The 21,072-nt window shown below is 29.0% G+C and overlaps 2 protein-coding genes across 2 annotated transcripts; one reads left to right on the top strand and one right to left on the bottom strand.

The window, feature by feature from the left end:
* The first annotated feature begins 9,509 nt into the window (after window positions 1–9,509).
* Window positions 9,510–10,061, top strand: LOC124935130. The gene has a single exon (XM_047475588.1). The coding sequence runs from the start codon at window positions 9,510–9,512 to the stop codon at window positions 10,059–10,061; it is 552 nt and encodes a 183-aa protein (XP_047331544.1).
* Window positions 10,062–18,596: 8,535 nt separating this feature from the next.
* Window positions 18,597–20,500, bottom strand: LOC124934057 (guanine nucleotide-binding protein subunit beta-like protein). The gene is made up of 2 exons (XM_047474521.1): window positions 19,528–20,500; window positions 18,597–18,895 (listed from the first exon to the last, which is right to left on the bottom strand). Exons 1-2 carry the CDS (start codon window positions 20,410–20,412, stop codon window positions 18,794–18,796), a joined length of 987 nt encoding a protein of 328 aa, XP_047330477.1. The 5' UTR covers window positions 20,413–20,500; the 3' UTR covers window positions 18,597–18,793.
* Between the last annotated feature and the right edge of the window lie 572 nt (window positions 20,501–21,072).

The following is a 21,072-nucleotide window of genomic DNA, read 5'->3' as shown; positions in this document are numbered from 1 at the left end:
TTAGTAGTGTTCTCACGGGAAGTCATTGTTCCCTTTTTAAAAGAAGGTCATTGATTTTGTCGAATTCTAAGGGGATTGACTTTAATTCCATTGGGAATTTGAGTCAAGGCTACCAAAGTAGCCAGGAAATCCGCGAAGCCGTTCTAGCTTCTTGGAGCATGAAAAATATTATACTTGATCAAATTTGTTCATTATTTGGCACTAGTAAAAAAATACTTAATACCGATAAATTATGACGACAAGAGAAAAAGTTGTCGCTATTTAGTATAGCAATGGAGATAAGATGCATTCTCATTGGTATATGAGGTATCAATAACAACCACTTGAATAGTGGTCGGTATTGGACCCTTAATAGCGACGGTTTTTATTGCTCTTAGTATACATCCTCAATTTTTATTTATAATAGGAATATTAAGAATGTGATTTATTATAAGTTATAAACTTAAATCTTATTATAAAATATTATAATAAGATTAATTTTTATTTACAAAGAAATAAACCTTAAATATTTTCATTTTAAAATGAAAAAATAATTTTTAAATAAATTATTTTATAATATAAATTATTTATTTTTTAACTCAATAAATTAGTTTCGTTATTAATTATATAAAAGAATATAATATATATTTAATTTTTTATTTAAAAAAATTAACTGAATATATATTATATATTTGGAATTTCCATAAAAAAAAATAATACTAAAATTATTTTTAAAAGAATTCCAACTCAGTCTAAAAGAAACTCCTGAATTATAATTCTAAACAAAAAAAATAAGTTCTCGCTCTCCCGCCTCATCTCTAATGTTTGATTTCATCTCTTGTATTTCAAATTCTCAGGTATATTTGTTCTGTAGAGACATGCAGCTTTTCTTAATTCGGGCATTTTTGTTCACTCGCCTAGCCTAATTCACTGGTATGTCATCTCCATCATTTTAGCTTCTTTCCCTTTCTTTCTCCCTCTCTTGTTTATCTATTTCTAGGTCATATAGTCCAAGAGTGAGAGATGCAATGTATGAATACGGAGCTTTGAAAGATAAAATAAAAAATGAATGAAGGATACATGAAGTTGGAGCTTACCGAGCATAAAGTGAAGGGTGTACATAAAATTGAAGCGAAGTTTGATGATTGTCGTCAGGGCTCTAGGTTTGATGCAAATCCCCCATTGCTAGAATATTGGAATTTGTTATTTGAAATCGCAGGGCTCTAGGTTTTACCACATCCCAATTGTTATTACAGTGAAGCTCCTCCATCAGCAGCAGTTGAGATTGACTCCGAGTAATGCCCTCCTTGAGAAGTTGTTCTCAAGCCATTTCAGGTGTCAAAACTTTTGTAATTGCATATTTTATTTATGAACTATAACCCTAATTAATAGATAGCTAGTTAGATATAGTTTGGCTTTGCTCGCATGTTTTATGTGAATCCCGAAGTGTCTAAATTAGAAGGACACGTTGGGAAAACAACCAATATGATTATTGGTGGTACAATAGTAGATGATTCAACCCGCGAATGGTTTGCACTTGATAAGAAGGTATATAATAAAAATGGTCCTTAAAACTTTAAGACATTTATGTATCTCACCTTTAGAGCGGCAATTTTAATACTTTATTGTCTCTCACCTAATTACTAATAGCTTATTCAAGATGATATTTAAGTGTGACCTGTTCTATGATCTTGTAAAGCTCTTGCATCTTTTTCTTCTGGATTTTCTAAGTGTAATTATGACACTGATATGATTAGATAAACTTTTTAGTTGTAAGCTGAAGTACATTTACATATGACACATGGCCTGATATTAATTAAGAGGAGGATAGAGAGCACGACTTGGAGACAGCGATTGGGAGCGTGATGGTCTACGTGGCGTACAGGTGGAATTAATAAATAAATAAAAATATAATAATAATTAAAACACGATTGTCTCCTATTATTAATTAATTTCTCTCTCCTCTTATTAATTAATTTCTCTCTCCTCTTATTAAATAATTTTTCTCTCTATCTCTACAAATTATTATTTTACTCATTTATTTGATATTTATTATCTCTTATTTAACAAATAATTTTTCTCTCTATCTCTACAAATTATTATTTTACTCATTTATTTGATATTTATTATCTCTCATTTAACAACGATTAAAATAACTTAATAATTTACAACAAACTCTCACATTAAATATTTTAATAATATGTTTAAATAAATTCTAAACCCTAAATTTAAATCCTAAACCCTAAACTCTAAATTCTAAACCCTGAACTCTAAACCCTAAATCCTAAATACTAAATACTAAACCCTAAACCCTAAACCCTAAATCCTAAACCCTAAACCCTAATTAATATTACTAACCCTAAACCCTAATTAATATTAGGGATTAGTTGAATTATGAATTTATCTCTTTTATTTTTATGACTTTTCAATTCATTTATTTATCAAATATTTTTTATGGCTTTTTTTTTTCTTTTTTTTATTATTTTATATGATAGAAATTATTTAATAAGAAGAGAAAGAAAATAATTAATAATAGAAGAGTGAAAATAATTAATAATAGGAGAGAGAATATTCTACCTGTCAACACACGTAGGCATCGCTCTCCCAGTCGTTGTGCTCTCTATCATTTTTCTTTAATTAAATATGCTTGAGTTATCTTTTTCCTTCTTATGTTTGTTTAACTGCATTTATCAATCAACGAATAACGGTCAAAAGAGTCCGGCTTGGATATGGAATTTAAGAGCATCTAGTGTAATATCCAAATTTAAAAAAAAAAAAAGTAAAACACTTCATATTTTAATGATAGTGGCTTAATAGGTAGGTGACACATACTTTACTTTAAAGGAAATAAGTGAAACAAGGCATGAATGACACTTTGACTATTAACATTTCAATGCATGTAGTCCTAAACTAAGAGATCATTTATTTTTACTATTTAGCTACATATACACTAGTAAAAAATGTGTTTTTAACGGCGAAATTTTACGGCGATATTTAACACCGTAGTTAATACCTTGTTTTTAACTGTGGTATATAAAACCGCCTTTAAAAGTCTTATATTTAACTACGGCATATAAAACCGCTTTTAAAAGTCTTACATTTAACTGTGATATATAAAAACTGTAGTTAAAAGTCTTATCTTTAACTGCGGTTTTTTATACCGTAGTTAAAATCTTATCTCTAACTGTGGTTTTTTTTTATTATTCCTTAGTTAAAATCTTACGTTTAACTGCGTTATATAGATCCACATTTAAAAGTCTTATATTATTATAAATCATAAAAAAAATTATTAAAAAATTTTAATTTTTATTATTTTAAAAATTAATTGAAATAAGTTTAAAAAGAGAATATTAGATAAGTTAATTAAAATATATATACTTGTACAATATTATTTTATCATATTATTTTATCAGTTCAATAAACATACCTTACATGAATTAATAATGAAAAAAAAACGAAATAATAAAATATTATATTGAGACTTCATATTTATATATAGTTTTATATCCTACCCACTTGATTTAGTTTATAAATAATTCTAAAAATAATATTAAATCTTATTAATATTTTTCTCTCTCATAATTAATGACTAATTAAATAATAGACTAATTTATTACTAATTACTTTTATAAAATAATATATATATATATATATATATTAAGATAAAATATTATTATTTTTTAACCTTTATAATTTAGTATTCACTATTATATATTTTAAGTCAAATAAAATTTAAAAATATATAAAACTAGTTTTTTTTATTTACATTATTAAAATATGTTTAATGAACATTTGATATTGTCAAGACTATTTATTTTATTAATTAATGGAGATAAATTGTTATTAAATATTTATTTAGAATATTTGTTGTATTAATTTTTAAACTTATATTCTAATTAAATTCATAAAATAATGTAATAAATATATATATATATATATATATTAACAAATATTAAGACTTTTAAACCGTAATGCAGTTACAATACAAGTATATGTTAGTATATTTATTAATTAAAATGAAATATTGAAAAAATATTTATTATATATATATATATATATTATATACGATGAAAGAGAATGATTTAAACTTGAAAAAATGAAAGAGTGTGAGAAAAATAAAATATAGAAGAAAGAAAATTATTTAGTTTTTTCAACCAATTAACACGTCATTTCCTCCCTTAAGTTCCCTCCCAATCCTCTCTCATATGTATATATAATTTCAATTTAATTTTAAAAAGCTAAATAAGATTATTTTTATACATTATCTTATAAATTTAATTTAAATATAAGTTTAAAGAAGTTACTTTGTCAATAATTATATATAATTATAAATTAAATATTAACATATTATATTGATTAAATTTAAATTAAATTTAGTTTCATAATTTTATATACATTTAGTTTATAAATAATACTAAAAATAATATTAAATCTTATTAATATTTTTTTCTTTCACTAATTTAATAGACTAATTCATCACTAATTATTTTATAAAATAAAATTCAAAATAATAAAAAAAATCTAGTTTATAAGTTTATATTTATATATAACAAATGTCTTATACAAAGTAATTTGTTATGTGAATCACAATTATATAAAGATTTTAAATATTTTTTATTTAAGATTAGTTAATGTAATTATCACAATTAATGGTAAATAATTTAATCACATTTACAAATAGTATATCTAAATTTCAAATAATATATATATATATATATATATATTATATTTATTTTAATTGAAGTTAAACATTTTATCATTTTAATCAAAATTTATATTTAAATTATGTCTTTTATAAAATAATATATAAATATATATTAAGATAAACTATTTATTATTTTTGTATAAACCTTTATATAATTTGGTATTCACTATTATCTTTTTAAGTGAAATAAATTCTAAAATATGAATAATTAGTCATTTTTATTTCATTTAGATTCTTAAAATATGTTTAATGAAGATTTGATATTGTCAACAAAAAAAAATTATTGATTAATAGAGATAAATTGTTATCAATTATTTACTTAGTATTTTGTTGTATTATTTTTTTAACTTATATTTTAATAAAATTCTTGAAATAATATAATAAATATATATATACTAATTAACATTATTAAGACTTTAAACAGTAATAAAATTAGTTATAACCACTAATATATTTATTATTATAAAATATATATAGTGATGATTCAATAATTATATATTATTATAAATTTAAATATTAAACTATTATATCGACAAAAAAAAATTAGTTTCATAATTTTATATATATTTAGTTTATAAATAATGCTAAAAATAATATTAAATCTTATTAATATTAAATCACTAATTAAATAGACTAATTCATCTCAAATTAATTCATAAAATTAAATTTTAATTAATAACAAAAGTCTAATTTATAACTTTATATTTATATAGATAACAAACTCATAAAAACTAGGTAATTTGTACAGTTCATCACAATTACATAAATATTTTTTATTTTATTTCATTTAAGATTAATTTTATATTAAATAATTTAATCATATTTACAAATAATATATCTAAATTTCAAATAATATAATATATATATATATATAATATTCATATATTTTAATTAAAGATATCATTCTAGTCAAAATTTATATCTAAATTACTTTTATAAAATTATATATATATATATATATATTAAAATAAACTCTTTATTATTTTTGTGTAAACTTTTATAATTTGATATATATTAGGATAAACTCTTTATCAAATAAATTCTAAAAATATGGAAGACTAGTCATTTTTATCTCATTTATATTCCTAAAATATTTTAATGAAGATTTGATCATTTCAATGACTATTTTCTTATGGATTAATGGAGATAAATTGTCATCAATTATTTATTTAGCATTTTTGTTATATTTGTTTTTGAATTTAGTTTAAACTAAAGGTATTTAAAATTGTAATTTGTTTAATTATTAATAATATTTTTTGTATTTTAATTTATAAATTATAAAATACAATAAAAATATTTTTGGTTTTTAATTAATGAAAAAAAAAACTAAATTAAAAAAGTATGTGAAGGTATTTTTTATTTTATTTCTAATTTATGTTTGGATAAATATTTAGGATCGTTAATAATCTAGTAATAATAAAAGCTACGGAAAAATATAAACTTTTTAGTACGAGAATATAAATATTTTTTTATAAAAAATTATTGTTTATAAAATTTATAATTATATATAAATTTTAATTAATATTAGTGTTTATTTTTTATAATATTTATACTTTATAAAATAAAATAAATTTTGTAATTTTTAAATATGAATAAAAAAAATAAAAATTTAATTAAAAAATGAAATGCATGTACTATCTTTGAATTATATAATATGTAAATTTATAAATATAATTGAGAATTATTGTACTTAATATTATGTTATTTTTAATTATATAAAATAATAAAAATATTAAGGAATTAAGGGTTATTTATTCCACTTTAACTCAGTCCTCCATTTTCTTCTCCACGATTTCACCTTCCTCTTTTTGTGGAGCTTCAACCTACTCTATTTGATCGAGCACTATCTAAATTTCTATTCTTTTTTTTCGCATTATCTACATTCCCTGTTATCTTTCTAGCTGCTTGGTTTGAAGAAGATTTTTGCATTGCATTGCTTCATCTGGCTCCAAAGAAGATTTCTGCATTGTAAGTACTTTTGTTTCATCGGACAGGTCCTCCATCTTGTAGATAATGATTATTTGTAAATTTGTAAAGATGCATTTATTAAGTTGTGTTATGGTGAATTAATAGAAGAATGAAAGAAATTTGGTCATTGAATATAATTAACTTTATTTATGAATTTTAGGTTATCAAAATGTGGTTGTCATTGGTATAAATTTGAAAAAACTAATGAATGTTCTAGATTCATTTCCTCATTTTTCTTCATGATTTTATTTAAGTAATAGTGATCTCTTTTGGAACGGAAGACAATGACAAAACAAATAGATGGAACAATAAAATTTCTTTGAGGGAAATTTGCAGCGCCACATTAGTATGATTAGTATGTTAGTATGAATTCTCTCTTCCAATTAATTTATCAAATGTAATTTATATCAATTTATTTAATATAGGAAATATTTTACTTAGTTCTTGCTTATTAAAAGAGAGTAAAAAAATGTAAGTTGTTATTATTGGATAAATTTGTATTTGAATCTTTTATAGGTCGGGAGAAGGAAGAGAGAGAAGGAAGAGGGAGAAGGAAGAGGGATAAGGAAGAAAAGGAAGAAAGGAAGAGGGAGAAGGAAAAAAAGGAAGAGAAGTTGTTTCAAATTTTGGAATTTGAACATTTTTATTGATATAATAATGTTTATTTTGTATGACTTTAAATACTATATAATTATATTTTGATGTAATTATATTTGGATATAATTATATTTTTAGGTAATATTATAATATAAAAATGGAGTGTTAATTATATAATATTCTTTTGAATGATTTTTATTGTTGCCAATTGACTATTTTTAAACTCTAATTAGTAATTAGAGATAATTATTTGTGGTAAAAATATTGTTATATATAGCCAACTAACTGTTAACTTATGAATACTATTAATTGTGATTATTAAATAGAAGTTAAAGACTATTATTTACGCTAAAAATATCGCATTTATATATAGCCAACTAACTATTAACTATGGTTTTTTTACCGCCTTTATAGCCACTATTAACTGCGGTTTTTAAACCGCAGTTAGAAACTATTAGTTGCGGTGAAAATCTCGCATTTATAAGTAAACAATTTACTACGGTTTTAGGAACCGCAGTTAGAGACTATTAACTGTGGTCTTATTAACCGTAGTTAGAGACTATTAACTGCGGTTTTATAAACGGCAGTTAAAAGCTAGTATCTGTGGTAAATTTACCGCCCTTAATTGTCAAAATCTCTTTAACAGCGGAACTATTAACGGCGGTTGACTACGGTAATTTTACCGCCGTAATTGTCTTTTAGCAGCGGTAAATTCTACAATAACGGCGGTAAAAACCGCCCTTAAATGTTACTTTTTTACTAGTGATAGAGAGAGAATCAGGGCTTGTAAATCTGAGTTTGATTGAAGTGAAGAAAGAGAACTAAGAGCTTATTAGAAATTAGGTAAGGCAATCTATTCTTCTACAGTTTTAGTTTTTAAAATATATATATATATAAGTATTTTAGGTATAAAATGTTGGTTTTCATCAAACAGATTTTGATGAAGAAATAATGGTTTATGATGAGGGTTTATGAAACTTGATTTTAAATAGTCTTTGAGGAAAATATTAATTTATGAAGGATGATTCTGAAATGATTGTGTGAAAACGATGATTTGAGGATAAACTGTTTTCAAAAAGTTTGATATTTCTTTTATTTCAACATTGAAATGGAAATCGGTATATCTGGACTTAAAAGATTTGGCTTCTAAATGATTTTGAAGATATGGCTATTTTTATTACTTTGGACTTGATTTTGTATTGTTTGTCTAATAATGAACTATTTGTGCCTCGAGTGTCGCTTACACCAGTTAAATGCGTCAACGCAAGACACTTATGTCTTGGTTGATGGCCCATGCATCAATGCAAGACGCTTATGTCTTGATTGATAGTGCGTCAACGCAAGACGCTTATGTCTTGGTTGATGGCTAATGCGTCTATGCAAGACTTAAAGGTCTTGATAGATGGCTTATTAAGTTGTTATGATAATTCAGACTTTATCTTGATCCCAGAGTTATTACTAAAGTATATTATTTTCTGTCCAATGAGAATCTTAATTACTTAATAGTTGGTTAACATATCTTTGGCTCTTGATCCAGCTGTAGAAGAGTTTGATTTTCTTACTGAGCGTGTTTAGCTCATCCTTTTTAAATGGATTCTTTTCAGATAAGAACAACGACTAGTCAAAGGGATTAGGAGACAGAAGACTATAGTAGTATAGACTAGAAGTTAAAGAGTTACTCTCTTTTTGTATTAGTATGGATGTGTAGAAAGTATTTAATATGTAAGGAAAGTTTTTGGTAATAATGGGAGTCATCATTTGTTTTGAACTAGAGATAAAGTGACCATAATAGTTGTAATTGAAGACGGATTTGGATAAATTTTGTATTTCTTTTATTAGTAAAAATGGTTAAAAGAAGTTCTTTTGTTTAGCCTAGCATGTTATATTTGGGTAATGACATGCGGCGTCTGCACGCCTATTGCCTTGGTTCGGGGCGTGACAGATTTTGTGGTATCAGAGCATAAGGTTTAAGTTAAAGATTAAGAGTTAGTTTTTCTGCAAGTATGGAATTAGGTATTCAAATCAATTAGGATATCAAACTTATAAGTGATTTAATTACTATAGGCATGGACAATAATGAAGTACTTGCAAATCTTCCTCGAAGGAAAAGAAATAGGACTGACTCAAATATTGAAAGGCATAATGTAAATAATGAGACAGAGAATATTGGAGAAGAGCAACATCGCCAACAAGAAAAGAGTGCAGTGCATAAAAATATTAAGGAAATCAAAAAGTTGGCTCCACCATCTTTCGGGGACAGATGGATCCTTTGGAAGCTGAGAAATGGTTGGAAGAGATGGAGATGGTGTTTGAAGTGTTGGAGTGCAATAACAAGGAAAAAGTGTTCTTCGTTGTGTACCAACTGAAGGGAAATGCACGTGATTGGTGGAAAGCGGAGAGGATGACGCACGAGCAAGATGTTACAACTATGTCATTGAATAAATTTAAAGACTTATTCTATGATAACTATTTTCCCACGAGCACTCGTCAGCAAAAGGAGGTGGAGATTTTAAAACTTGAGCAGGGATCGATGACGGTGTCAGAATATAGAGCCAAGTTTTTAGAACTCGCCAAGTTTGCTGGAAGGTGGATCGGAGATGAGGTGGGCAAGACAAGAAAATTCAAGATGGGTTTACAGCCTCGTATCCGACAGATAGTGGTTCCATTTCATCTTAATAATTTTAGTGGAATGGTTGAAAAATCATTATTAATTGAGAGGGAGCTAAATATAACTAAACTTATTGAGGATGAACAAACGATGAAACAAAGTTTTCCCATTACTTCTCAAGGATCTTTCTTATCAAGAAATTGAGACCAAGGTAAAAGTCCGATGGTGAATCAGAAATCATGGGGCAATAGATCGCGAAACTCTGGTGTTTAATGTTCTTATTGTCATAGAAATTACGACACAAATAATTGTCGATGGCTTACTGGTGCATGTATCATATGTGGGAAGAATTATCATCAGAAGGCTAACTGTCCACAACAAAAGGGGAGTTTCAGAAATAATTCTTGAGAATTTAGAGGAGCATCAAATCAGAAGTTTGTGGATAGTTAAGGCAGTCAACCGAATCAACCACAAAGAAGCCAGGCACATGTGTTTTCAATTAACAACGAACAAGCCCAAAATTCTAACGCGGTGGTTTCAGGTACTATACTGATATCATTTATTTATGTTTTGGTATTATTCGATTCCGGTGCTATAGATTCTTTTGTAGCTGAATATTATGTGAAAAAGCATGGTTGGATTTCTGAATCTAAAAATGATATATTAGTTGAAACCCCGTTAGGTGATAAAATGATTGAGAACTTAGTATATAAATCTCGTGATATTTGTATAGAAGGCAATGTGTTACCCGTTGACCTTATTGTACTTCATATGCATGGATTTGATGTCATACTTGGAATGAATTGGTTATTAAGAAATTTTGGTGTAGTAGACTGCCATAAAAAGAAGTGTCATTTCAAATTCCGAGACGAACTGTATTTTATTTTATGAGTTGTAGTAACATCACTCCTCTACGAATGATTTGCGCTACAAAGGCTCAAACTATGCTAAGGAAAGGATGTCAAAGTTACCTAGTCGTTCTATGGGGTACTCAGAAAATAGAACAACCTATTGAAACTATTCCAGTAGTAATGGAATTTCAGAATGTATTTCTAGATGAACTACCGAGATTACCTCTAGAAAGAGAAGTAGAATTCGTGATAGAAGTGGCGCCGAGAACATCAGCGATAACAAAGACTCCATATCGTATGGCACTTGCTGAGTTGAAAGAATTGCGCAAACAATTAGAAGAATTGTTGAAGAAAGGATATATCAGGTCAAGCGTTTCACCTTGGGGAGCTTCAGTACTCTTTGTGAAAAAGAAAGACGGGACAATGTGTCTTTGTATTGATTATAGAGGGCTTAACAAGGTGACGATAAAAAATAAATACCCTTTACCAAGAATCAATGATTTATTCAATCAACTGAAAGGAGCAAAGGTGTTTAGTAAGATTTATCTTCAATCAGGCTATCATCAATTGAGAATCAAGTCGGACGATATTGCCAAAACAGCCTTTCGTACCAGATATGGACATTATGAATATGTGGTGATGCCGTTTGGATTGACTAATGCTTCTGCTGTATTTATGGATCTAATGGAGAGGGTGTTCAAATCCTTTCTCGACAACATTGTGATAATATTTATAGATGACATTTTGGTGTATTCAAATACCAAGGAGGAACATGAGGATCATCTAAAAATAATATTACAGACATTGAGAGAAAATCAATTATATGCTAAAATACCTAAATGTGAATTTTGGCTGGATAACATTATATTTTTAGGTCATGTTTTATTTAAAGATGGTGTATCAGTTGATCCAAAGAAAGTTGAATCAATAATGACATGGCCTAGACCATCTACTGTCACCGAAATACGTAGTTTTCTCGGTTTTGCGGGTTATTATAGGAGATTTATAGAAGGATTTTCTGCATTATCATTACCCTTCACTAGCTTAACTCAAAAAGGCATAAATTTTGAATGGTCCGAAACTTATGAAGAAAGTTTTCAAGAACTCAAAAGGCGATTGGTTACAGCTCCAATACTCACTATATCGTCAGAAGATGAAGGATTTGATGTTTATTGTGATGCTTCTCATACAGGACTGGTTGTGTTTTAATACAAAGTAAACATGTTGTCGCTTTCGCCTCTCGACAACTCAAAACACATGAAAGAAAGTATCCTACGCATGATCTCGAGTTGACAGAAATTGTGTTTGCACTAAAGATTTGGCGACATTTTCTATATGGTCCAAAAGTGGAGATTTATACGGATCATAAGAGCTTGAAGTATATTTACACTCAAAGGGAATTGAACATGTGTCAAAGAAGGTGGCTGGAACTTATTCAAGATTATAATTTGACGATAAATTATCATCCTGTAAAAGCTAATGTTGTAGATGATGCTTTGAGTAGGAAACCATCAAGAAATGTGTCAAGTCTGATTTCAAATATTGTGATCCGTCCTACCCTAATTAAAAATATCAAGAGTTCACAACTGAATGATCCTCGTATTATCAAAATTAAGAAAGATATGGAATTAGAATCGGTAATGGGATTTGAAGTAGATGAAGATGGGGTCTTACGTTTTCAAAATTGATTATGTGTTCCTAATGATGAAGCTCTAAAGAAAGAGGTGCTAAAAGAAGCTCATTTCTCCAGATACACAGTTCATCCTGGTGGTATAAAAATGTATAGAGTAGAACAATATGAAGAGAGAAATATCTAAGTATGTTTCAGAATGTTTAACATGTTAGTTAGCAAGTAAAAGCTGAGCACTAAAGACCCGCAGGTTTGCTACAACCTTTGTCTATTCCATATTGGAAGTGGGAGGATATATCGATGGATTTTATGTTAGGACTACAGAGAACAAAGAAGAATAACTCAGTTATATGGGTAATTGTTGACAGGTTAACTAAATCGGCTCACTTCTTGGCTATTCCAATTGGATTTTCATCTAGCACGGCGTACCAGCATCTATTGTTACTGATAGAGATAGTTGTTTCGTCTCTCATTTCTAGAAAAAGTCTACATCAATGTTTGGGAACCAAATTGAACTTCAGCACAGCATTTCATCCTCTTGATGGACAAACGGAAAAGGTAAATCAAATAATGGAAGACATGTTTTGTGCTTGTATTATCGACCATGGTGGATCTTGGGATGACCATTTACCTTTTGTGGAATTTGCCTATAATAACAGTTATCATACGAGTATACAAATGGCCCCTTATGAAGCCTTGTAGGGTCATAAATGTCGATCACCTTTGTGTTGGGATGAGATAGATGAACGAAGGCTAATGGGACCCGAGATAGTGCAAGAGACAATTGATAAAATTTGTGTGATTAGAGAAAGATTGATTGTTGCACAAAATAGACAAAAGAGTTATGTCGATAATCGTAGAAGAGACTTGAATTTTAATATTGGAGAACATGTGTTCCTAAAAGTGTCTCTGATGAAGGGTGTTATGCGATTTGGCAAACGGGGAAAGTTGAGTCCTCGATTTGTAGGACCGTTTGAGATATTAAGGAAAGTGGGAGACGTTGCTTATGAGATTGCACTACCCCTATCTTTGGCTTCTTGATCCAACTGTAGAAGGGTTTGATTTTCTTACTGAGCGTGTTTAGCTCATCCTTTTTAAATGGATTATTTTCAGATAAGAATAACGACTAGTCAAAGGGATTAAGAGACGGAAGACTGTAGTAGTATAGACTAGCGGGTAAAGAGTTAATCTCTTTTTGTATTAGTATGGATGTGTAGAAAGTATATAATATGTAAGGAAAGTTTTTGGTGAAAATGGGAGTCATCATCTGTTTTGAACTAGAGATGAAGTGACCATAATAGTTGTAATTGAAGACGGATTTGGATAAATTCTGTCTTTCTTTTATTAGTAAGAATGGTTAAAATAAGTTTTTTTGTTTATCCTAGCATATTATATTTGGGTAATGACATGCGGCGTCTGCACGCGTCATGCCTTAGTTTAGGGCGTGACATTTAGGATTAGGGTTTTGGAACCTCTTGTTTGATGGAGTGATAGAGATGGGGATTAATTATAGAAGCATGATGAGTTGAGAGATCGAATAGATTAGGTCTCGATCTAGGTAGGTTCTTGACTCTTGTGGGTGAGTTTTATCTTTTGCTTCTGTAAATTCTAGGGTTGTTGGGATCATAAATTACTCTCTCCAATGACAGTTAGAGAAAAGATGACATACAAGAAAATTGGCTACTCCAGTTTAGATATAGGGATATGCTTTGCATTTTGTTGACTCCACATCATGTATGTAAAGTTTTTATATTTCATAATTCAACATTTTTCTTGTATTTTTTCTAGTTTATTGATGAAGGGAAGAAATAATATATATAATAAAATGAATTGTGGTATTAAAACTAGTAATATATTAATGTAAATATTGTTTCATCATTTCAGGTATATTAATCAATTGGAAAATTTTTGGAGTTCTTGACTATCAAATTTCAAGTTTCATCTTTTTTCGTTTTTCCTTTCATTTGATAGATTTAAGAAATTTAATAGATTTAAGAATGCATATGATAAATAGATAGAAAAGTGTTGGTCCTAATGGCAAAGCATGCAGAATTTTATGTTAGTTGTCTTTAATTATTTATTTATTTTAAACGGTCCAAATTTTTGTAAAGAGACATACACTTGATAAAACATTGATGAATCTTGTTGCGTAAACATTGAGCTATTCAAATATATATATAGGTTTAATTCTTTTTTGGACTTTTACGTTGGACTTTTATGTGAGATTTAGTAGAACTAGAAACATTGCATGTCCTTGTGTTAAACATGATTGGTAGAATTAGAAACATTACATGTCCTTGTGTTAAACATGAAAGTAGGAGTTGTTTGAATAACTTTTGTAAAAAGGCACTTGATTGCAAGAGAAAGTCATACATTTTAGTATTGTCTTGGAAAGAAGCGATCGAAAAAGTATGAAGAAGATGATAATTATCCAGAAACGAATCTAACTTGTGATCTAAATTTTAACTTATTATTTTGATTTTTGTTCACCATTATGTTGGCTAAGGTTACAAATTTTTTCATTTTTTTATTATAGGTATGGCAGATTCAAAATGAAGGTGTAGATTTTTTAAGAAATTTTCAAGAGTTTTTATTTTGTTTAGGACGTGGGGGTTTAAATTTTGTGTATTGGATGATTTTTTAGATTTTGATTATTTAAATCTTAGAAACACTCTATAACAGATGTTTTCATGTATTAGTATATTAGATTGAGGATATGAACTTTGTGGTGCCAGAGTATTCAACTATACAATATGTTGGCATAAAGTTCTTCAATTTCCTCATTGGCATTGAATTAGCTTAACTATTGATTCGTTTCTTGAATTCCAAATTTGTAATTTCCAAAAGATCTTTCATTGGGTAAATTTTGATGACTTTTTTTATTTTAAACATTCAAATCTTGAAATATTTTATAATAGTGGATATTTTTATGAATATCATTTAATAATTTTAATAATTTGATTGATTCTTTAATCTATATAACGGTGAAATTTGTCAGCACTTAGTTCTCTATGACGACGGTAAGGGTGGTCGCCAATTACTTTTTATAGCAACGGTAAGGATGGTCGCCATCTACTTCTCTATGGCGACGGTGAGAGTGGTCGTTATTTACTTTTCTATGGTGACGGTAAGGGTGGTCGCCAATTACTTCTCTATGGCGATGATAATGGTGGTTGCCATTTACTTCTCTATGGCGATGGTTTGTGCCATCAGCATAAAGCATTATATGGCCACGGTATTAGTCGGTATTTGTGTTCCCGAGCAATAACGACAAGGGCAATGGCGATGATAGCTCTTTTTACCGTCGCTATTATCGTTTACCGACAAGTTATAACCCAATACCGACGACTCTTACCGTCGGCATTGACCATTATTTTACTAGTGTGGTTAGGTGGGCGTGGTAGGGTTTTAGTTTTTCCCTTTCACTTGTCACGTGTCATTGGCCTGGATATGATCAAGTTAGAGTCACCAACGACTTATAGCTTGGTTGTCCCTTTTTCATATGTAAATTTAAGACCGGAGAGGCATGCCTCGTATTCAACCTCATTATTGGTGACGGAATATTCGAGTTTTATGGATATTGGGTTGTATGTAAATTTCGGGTCAACTAACAAAATCTCAATTATGTAATCATGCTTTCTAAAAGCTTCGTCAAATATTAGTTTCCATGTGTATGATGCGATGCTCATAATTTCATCGTCAGGGAACTCGAGTTCGTCTTCTAACTCAACAATGATGGGTTGGTCAGTTAGAAAGTCTGCGACAAAGCTTCCTTTGATAGACTTTTGTATTATGTAGGCTATGTCATATTCGGATATCATCATCATCCATTAGGCTAGCTTAGGTGATAGAAGAGTTCGTTGAAATAAGAAATGAATCGGATACAGTTTTGATACCAACTTATTAGGGTGAGCTTACATTTAGTGTCTCAACCTTTTGGTGACCTATGTTAATGCCCAACAGATTTTCTCGGTTGTAGTGTAATTAAGTTTGCATCTAGTTATCATTTTACTAATTTAATACCCAATCGTTTCGAGTTTATCCTAGTTTTCTTGAGTCAACAGGCTTTCAATGGTTGTATTTGTCACCATAAGGTATAAAATGAGAGGAATGTCGGGTCAGGGCGACATTAGTATGGGAGGGGATTTTAAATAATCATTTATTTTGTCAAACGCTTGTTGACAATTTTCATCCCATATGAATTTTATCTTTCTTTAGAAGCTTAAACAACAGATTGCATATCATAGTAAATTTATTGATGAATCGACTATTGTATTGGATTTTTCCAAGAAATCCTCGGACCTCTCTTTCATTTTGAGGTACCAACATAGTTGTAATTGTCTTTATCTTAAAGGATCGACTCCAATTCCTCTTTGGGTGATTAAGAAGCCTAGCATCTTATCAGTTGTGACTCTGAATGAATATTTTCAGGATTGAATCGTAGCTGATATTTCCTAGTTCTTTGTAGGAATTTATCAAGGTTTTGGACATGTCATTATCGATACTTTGATTTGACGATCATGTCGTCAACATAGACTTTCATTTCCTTAAGGATCATGTCATGTAGGATCATGGTAGTTACCCTTTGATAAGTTTTTCCCGCGTTCTTAAGACCAAAAGGCATGACACAATAAAAAAGGTAACTAGTAGCTGCTTATGAACATGGTATTTTCCTTGTCTTGCGGGGCCATCGGATTTGATTGTATCCTAAAAATTCGTTTATGAATGATAATAGTTCATGACTGGCAGTGTGGTCGACCAATGTGTGGTAACGAGAAGTGATCTTTATGGTTGGCCTTATTCAGATCCTGGTAGTCCACACACACAAGTATTTTCTCGTCTTTCTTGAAGACGGGAACTATGTTGACTATTCAGGTAGGATAATCCACTACCTCGAGAAATCCAGTTTCGAGTTGTTTTTGAACTTCTTCTTTAATTTGGTCACGACTTCATTCTTCATCCGTATGAGATTTTGTTTAATTTGCTTAGCATCTGAATTAAGGGGAATATGATGTCGTTTGATCTTCGAATCAATGTCTGTCATATCCTTGTATGACCAAACAAAGACGTTTTTGTTGGCTTTCAACAACTCAATTAACTACCGACATTCTTGCGAGTTTAAACTTTGATTGATCAATATGATTTAAGGATTCTTGGTAATGTTTAATCTAACTTTGATTGTTTAGATTAATTTCAATTGTCTTTTCTACTGAAGAGACCATCTCATCCTATTTTTTTAAAGTATTTAGTTTCAAAATTTATATAAAAAAAAATTATTTGTATTAACACAAAAACAAGCAAATATTATTAATTAACTTTTTTTATTTTAACACAATTAAAATTTAGGAATAACATATATGTGTAATACAAGTTATATATTAAACATATAATAAATTATATATATATATATATATATATATATATATATATATTTTAATAATAATTTACATAAATAATAAAATAAAATTAAACATAAAATTTAATATATTGATTATTGGGTATATATATATATATATATATATATATATATATATATATATATATATATATATATATATATATATATATATATTTTAATAATAATTTACATAAATAATAAAATAAAATTAAACATAAAATTTAATATATTGATTATTGGGTCCTTGATTATTAATATACTATAAATTGTATTAATACAAAAACAAACGAAAATAGAGATTTTAGAATAAACTACAACAAGTTTCTAATTTGCTTTTATTTTAATACCCTTTTGAACCTAGAAAAATGGATAAATAATCTTTTATATACATGTTGACCTCATTTAACAAACAATAATATTAACTACATCTAATATTTTAGTTACTTCACAAATAAATTATATTTAGAAACATAGATAAGAAAATAATAAAAAATGGTTCTAGATGAGTTATATAATTTTCCACTATTCTTATTTAAAAATAAACATAATAATCTCAAACCATTTTTCATATTTTCATGACAACTATATAATTTATTCCCTAAAACTAAATAAAATAACACACCACATTTATAACCCTTTATTTCAAACCGTTGAGCCTAAAATAAAAGGGTCAACATATTCATATATAAAAGAAAATATTGTTTTACTAAGAAACAATATATATTAGAAGTTAGAAAATAGAAAATATACCATGATAACCTCAAACATAGTAAGAGAGCAATCTATTTGGTTCAGATCTAACCATAATAGATGGAAATTAACCTCAATAAGCAATAATAGTTAAAAAGAAACCACAATTCTAAGGTGTCAAAATAAATCTCCTTTAAATAAAAGAGCAAACAAAATATGATAATGTTACCTCAGAAAAATAAAACACACATAGAAGACAAGTTTATGACAGATTGTCAAGATAATCAAACATCTTTGAATCCAAAAGTACTGAATACTGAAACTATTAAGGAAAATATAAGATTACTGCAAAACCTAGCCAAATTTCTCAGTAGCGACCGATACCCCAGACCCTGATCACTCCATCGGTGTATCCACTGAAGAGTGTGCTTCCATCCGCACTCCAGTTCAAGCAAGTGCAATATATCACCTACAAGATTGATAAATGAAACAGACATCAAAACAATTGTGTTCTAAAACATGTTAAAAACGGCAAATTATTACTTCAAAACCCAATACAGCTTGTGTGCCAGAAAGTGAGAATCTGTTAGTAAAAGATCTTTTTAAAGTGATCAGACTAAACACAGCTCAAATGAGATAAATTTTGGAAAAACTTCGGTCTAATAAATGAATACTAGATCAAATAACATTTGAAACAACACAATCTCATAGAAAATGAAAGTATTTGTATTCATTTGGGATATAGGTTCATTTGACAAATCCAAATGTACCAAGATTATGATCAAAGAATTTGTAACATTTTCATGGTAAGAAAATGTAAATTTGGATAAATTAGATAATGGGTCAGCTTTAAAATATTTTGACTCCAAATCAAATGATGTTTTTATCTTTAGATAAAAACCCAGATTATAAACAAGTAACTAAAAAAGTATGCAGCTATCAAGATTCCATGTTTAAGGCATATTTAGATCCTGTTTTGTTTACCCAATAGATGAACCAACTGTTGATCAAAACTCTTCATAAAGAACTAAAAGATAGTATAATATGCAAAAAGCAATTGATAAGGGTGAATAAAACTTGACAGAAGTAAAAAATAAAAACCTTGGTTTTAGCGCAAGCTGGCTGAATAGAACCATCAGGAGCCATATCGGTTTCCGCCTTAAGATCAACCTTCAGATCCACAACAATGGTCTTGCTTTCCAAATCCCAAATCTTAATACCGCTCTCAGTTGCCGCACAAAGCCAATACCTGTTGGGGCTGAAGCAGAGACCATGGATGATGGAACCAGCATCAAGAGAGTAAAGTTTCTTGCCTTCAGCCAAGTCCCAAAGAAGGATCGTCCCATCTTTCCCACCGCTAGCACACAACGAACCATCAGGTGAAACAGCCACAGTGTTAACATACCCAGAATGGCTTCTCAAGGTATTCTGAAGCTTACAGTTGCTGAGGTTCCAGATCTTAATGGTACGGTCCCATGAGGAAGAGATGATGGTAGGCTGAACATTGCTAGGACTGAAACGAACACAGCTAACCCAATCGGTATGTGAATCACCTTCCTGGATGGTATACTTGCATTCTCCAAGAGTATTCCACAGCCTGATAGTCTTATCACGAGAAGCAGAGACGATTTGACGATTGTCATAGGAAAAGGCGACGGAGATGACGTCCTTGGTGTGACCCACAAATCGACGGGCAGTGGTTCCGGTAGATAGATCCCAAAGACGGAGTTCGCTGTCCCAAGATCCAGAGAGAGCGAATTGACCGTCTGAGGAAAGAACAACGTCTTGAACGAAGTGGGAATGACCATTGAGACGGCGACGGGCGACTCCGTACACCTTGTCCTCCTTGGTGAGATTCCAGACGATGAGAGATTTGTCACGGGAAGCGGAGACGATCATGTCGGAATTATCAACAGGAGTGGCGATGGAAGTGACCCAGTCGGTGTGAGCCCTCATTGTACCCTTGAGAATCAATGTTTCCGCCATGGCTGATGAGTTTTCTTCCTAACGAAAGTGAGATTTCTCTAGGGAGAAGATTGTAGGAGAAGGGGGCGCCAATGGAGGTAGATGGAAGCCCTAAATGGTGAAGCAGACTAAATATATATTGTTACGGCTGCTCTAACCTAGGGTTTCCAGAGTGCAAGTTTTCTTTTGGGTTGGGCTTTTGCTCTTATAATTTGTAAATTTATTGGGCTTATATCTTAAATTTTAACATTCTTATATTATTATTTATGAAAATAAAAAACAAATTGTAACTAATTTTTATTTAATTTATAAAAAAAAAATTAATTACACTTTATTTAATTATCAAAAAAATCACTACTTTTTAATCAAAAAATTTTAAATTAAAAAATAAAATAAATCATTATACCTAAAAATTATACTAATTTGTAAAATCAATTTTTTACCCAAAATATATATTAATTGATTGACATAGTTAAATATACAAACACGAACTAGCACACTAAATATCACTATTTTGTAATCAAAATTTTAAATTAAAAAGATAAAATAAATCATTATACCCAAAAATTATACTAATTTGTAAAATCAGTTTTTTACCCAAAATACATATTAATTGACAGACATAGGTAAATATGCAAACACGAGCTAGCACACTAAATATCACTATTTAGTAATCAAAAT

Source organism: Impatiens glandulifera, chromosome 4, assembly GCF_907164915.1.
Source record: "Impatiens glandulifera chromosome 4, dImpGla2.1, whole genome shotgun sequence".
Classification (NCBI taxonomy): Eukaryota; Viridiplantae; Streptophyta; class Magnoliopsida; order Ericales; family Balsaminaceae; genus Impatiens; species Impatiens glandulifera.
Note: the sequence above shows the minus strand (reverse complement) of the source record. Positions and strands in the feature narration are given on the sequence as shown.

What these genes read in the sequence shown, in the direction of transcription:
- LOC124935130 (XM_047475588.1), top strand. Translation starts at nt 9,510, where the DNA reads ATGGATCCTTTGGAAGCTGAGAAATGGTTGGAAGAGATGGAGATGGTG.
- LOC124934057 (XM_047474521.1), bottom strand. Translation starts at nt 20,412, where the DNA reads ATGGCGGAAACATTGATTCTCAAGGGTACAATGAGGGCTCACACCGAC. An exon ending in CAGCTTGCGCTAAAACCAAG is followed by an intron (nt 18,896 to 19,527) that starts GTTTTTATTTTT and finishes TCAATCTTGTAG; the next exon opens with GTGATATATTGCACTTGCTT.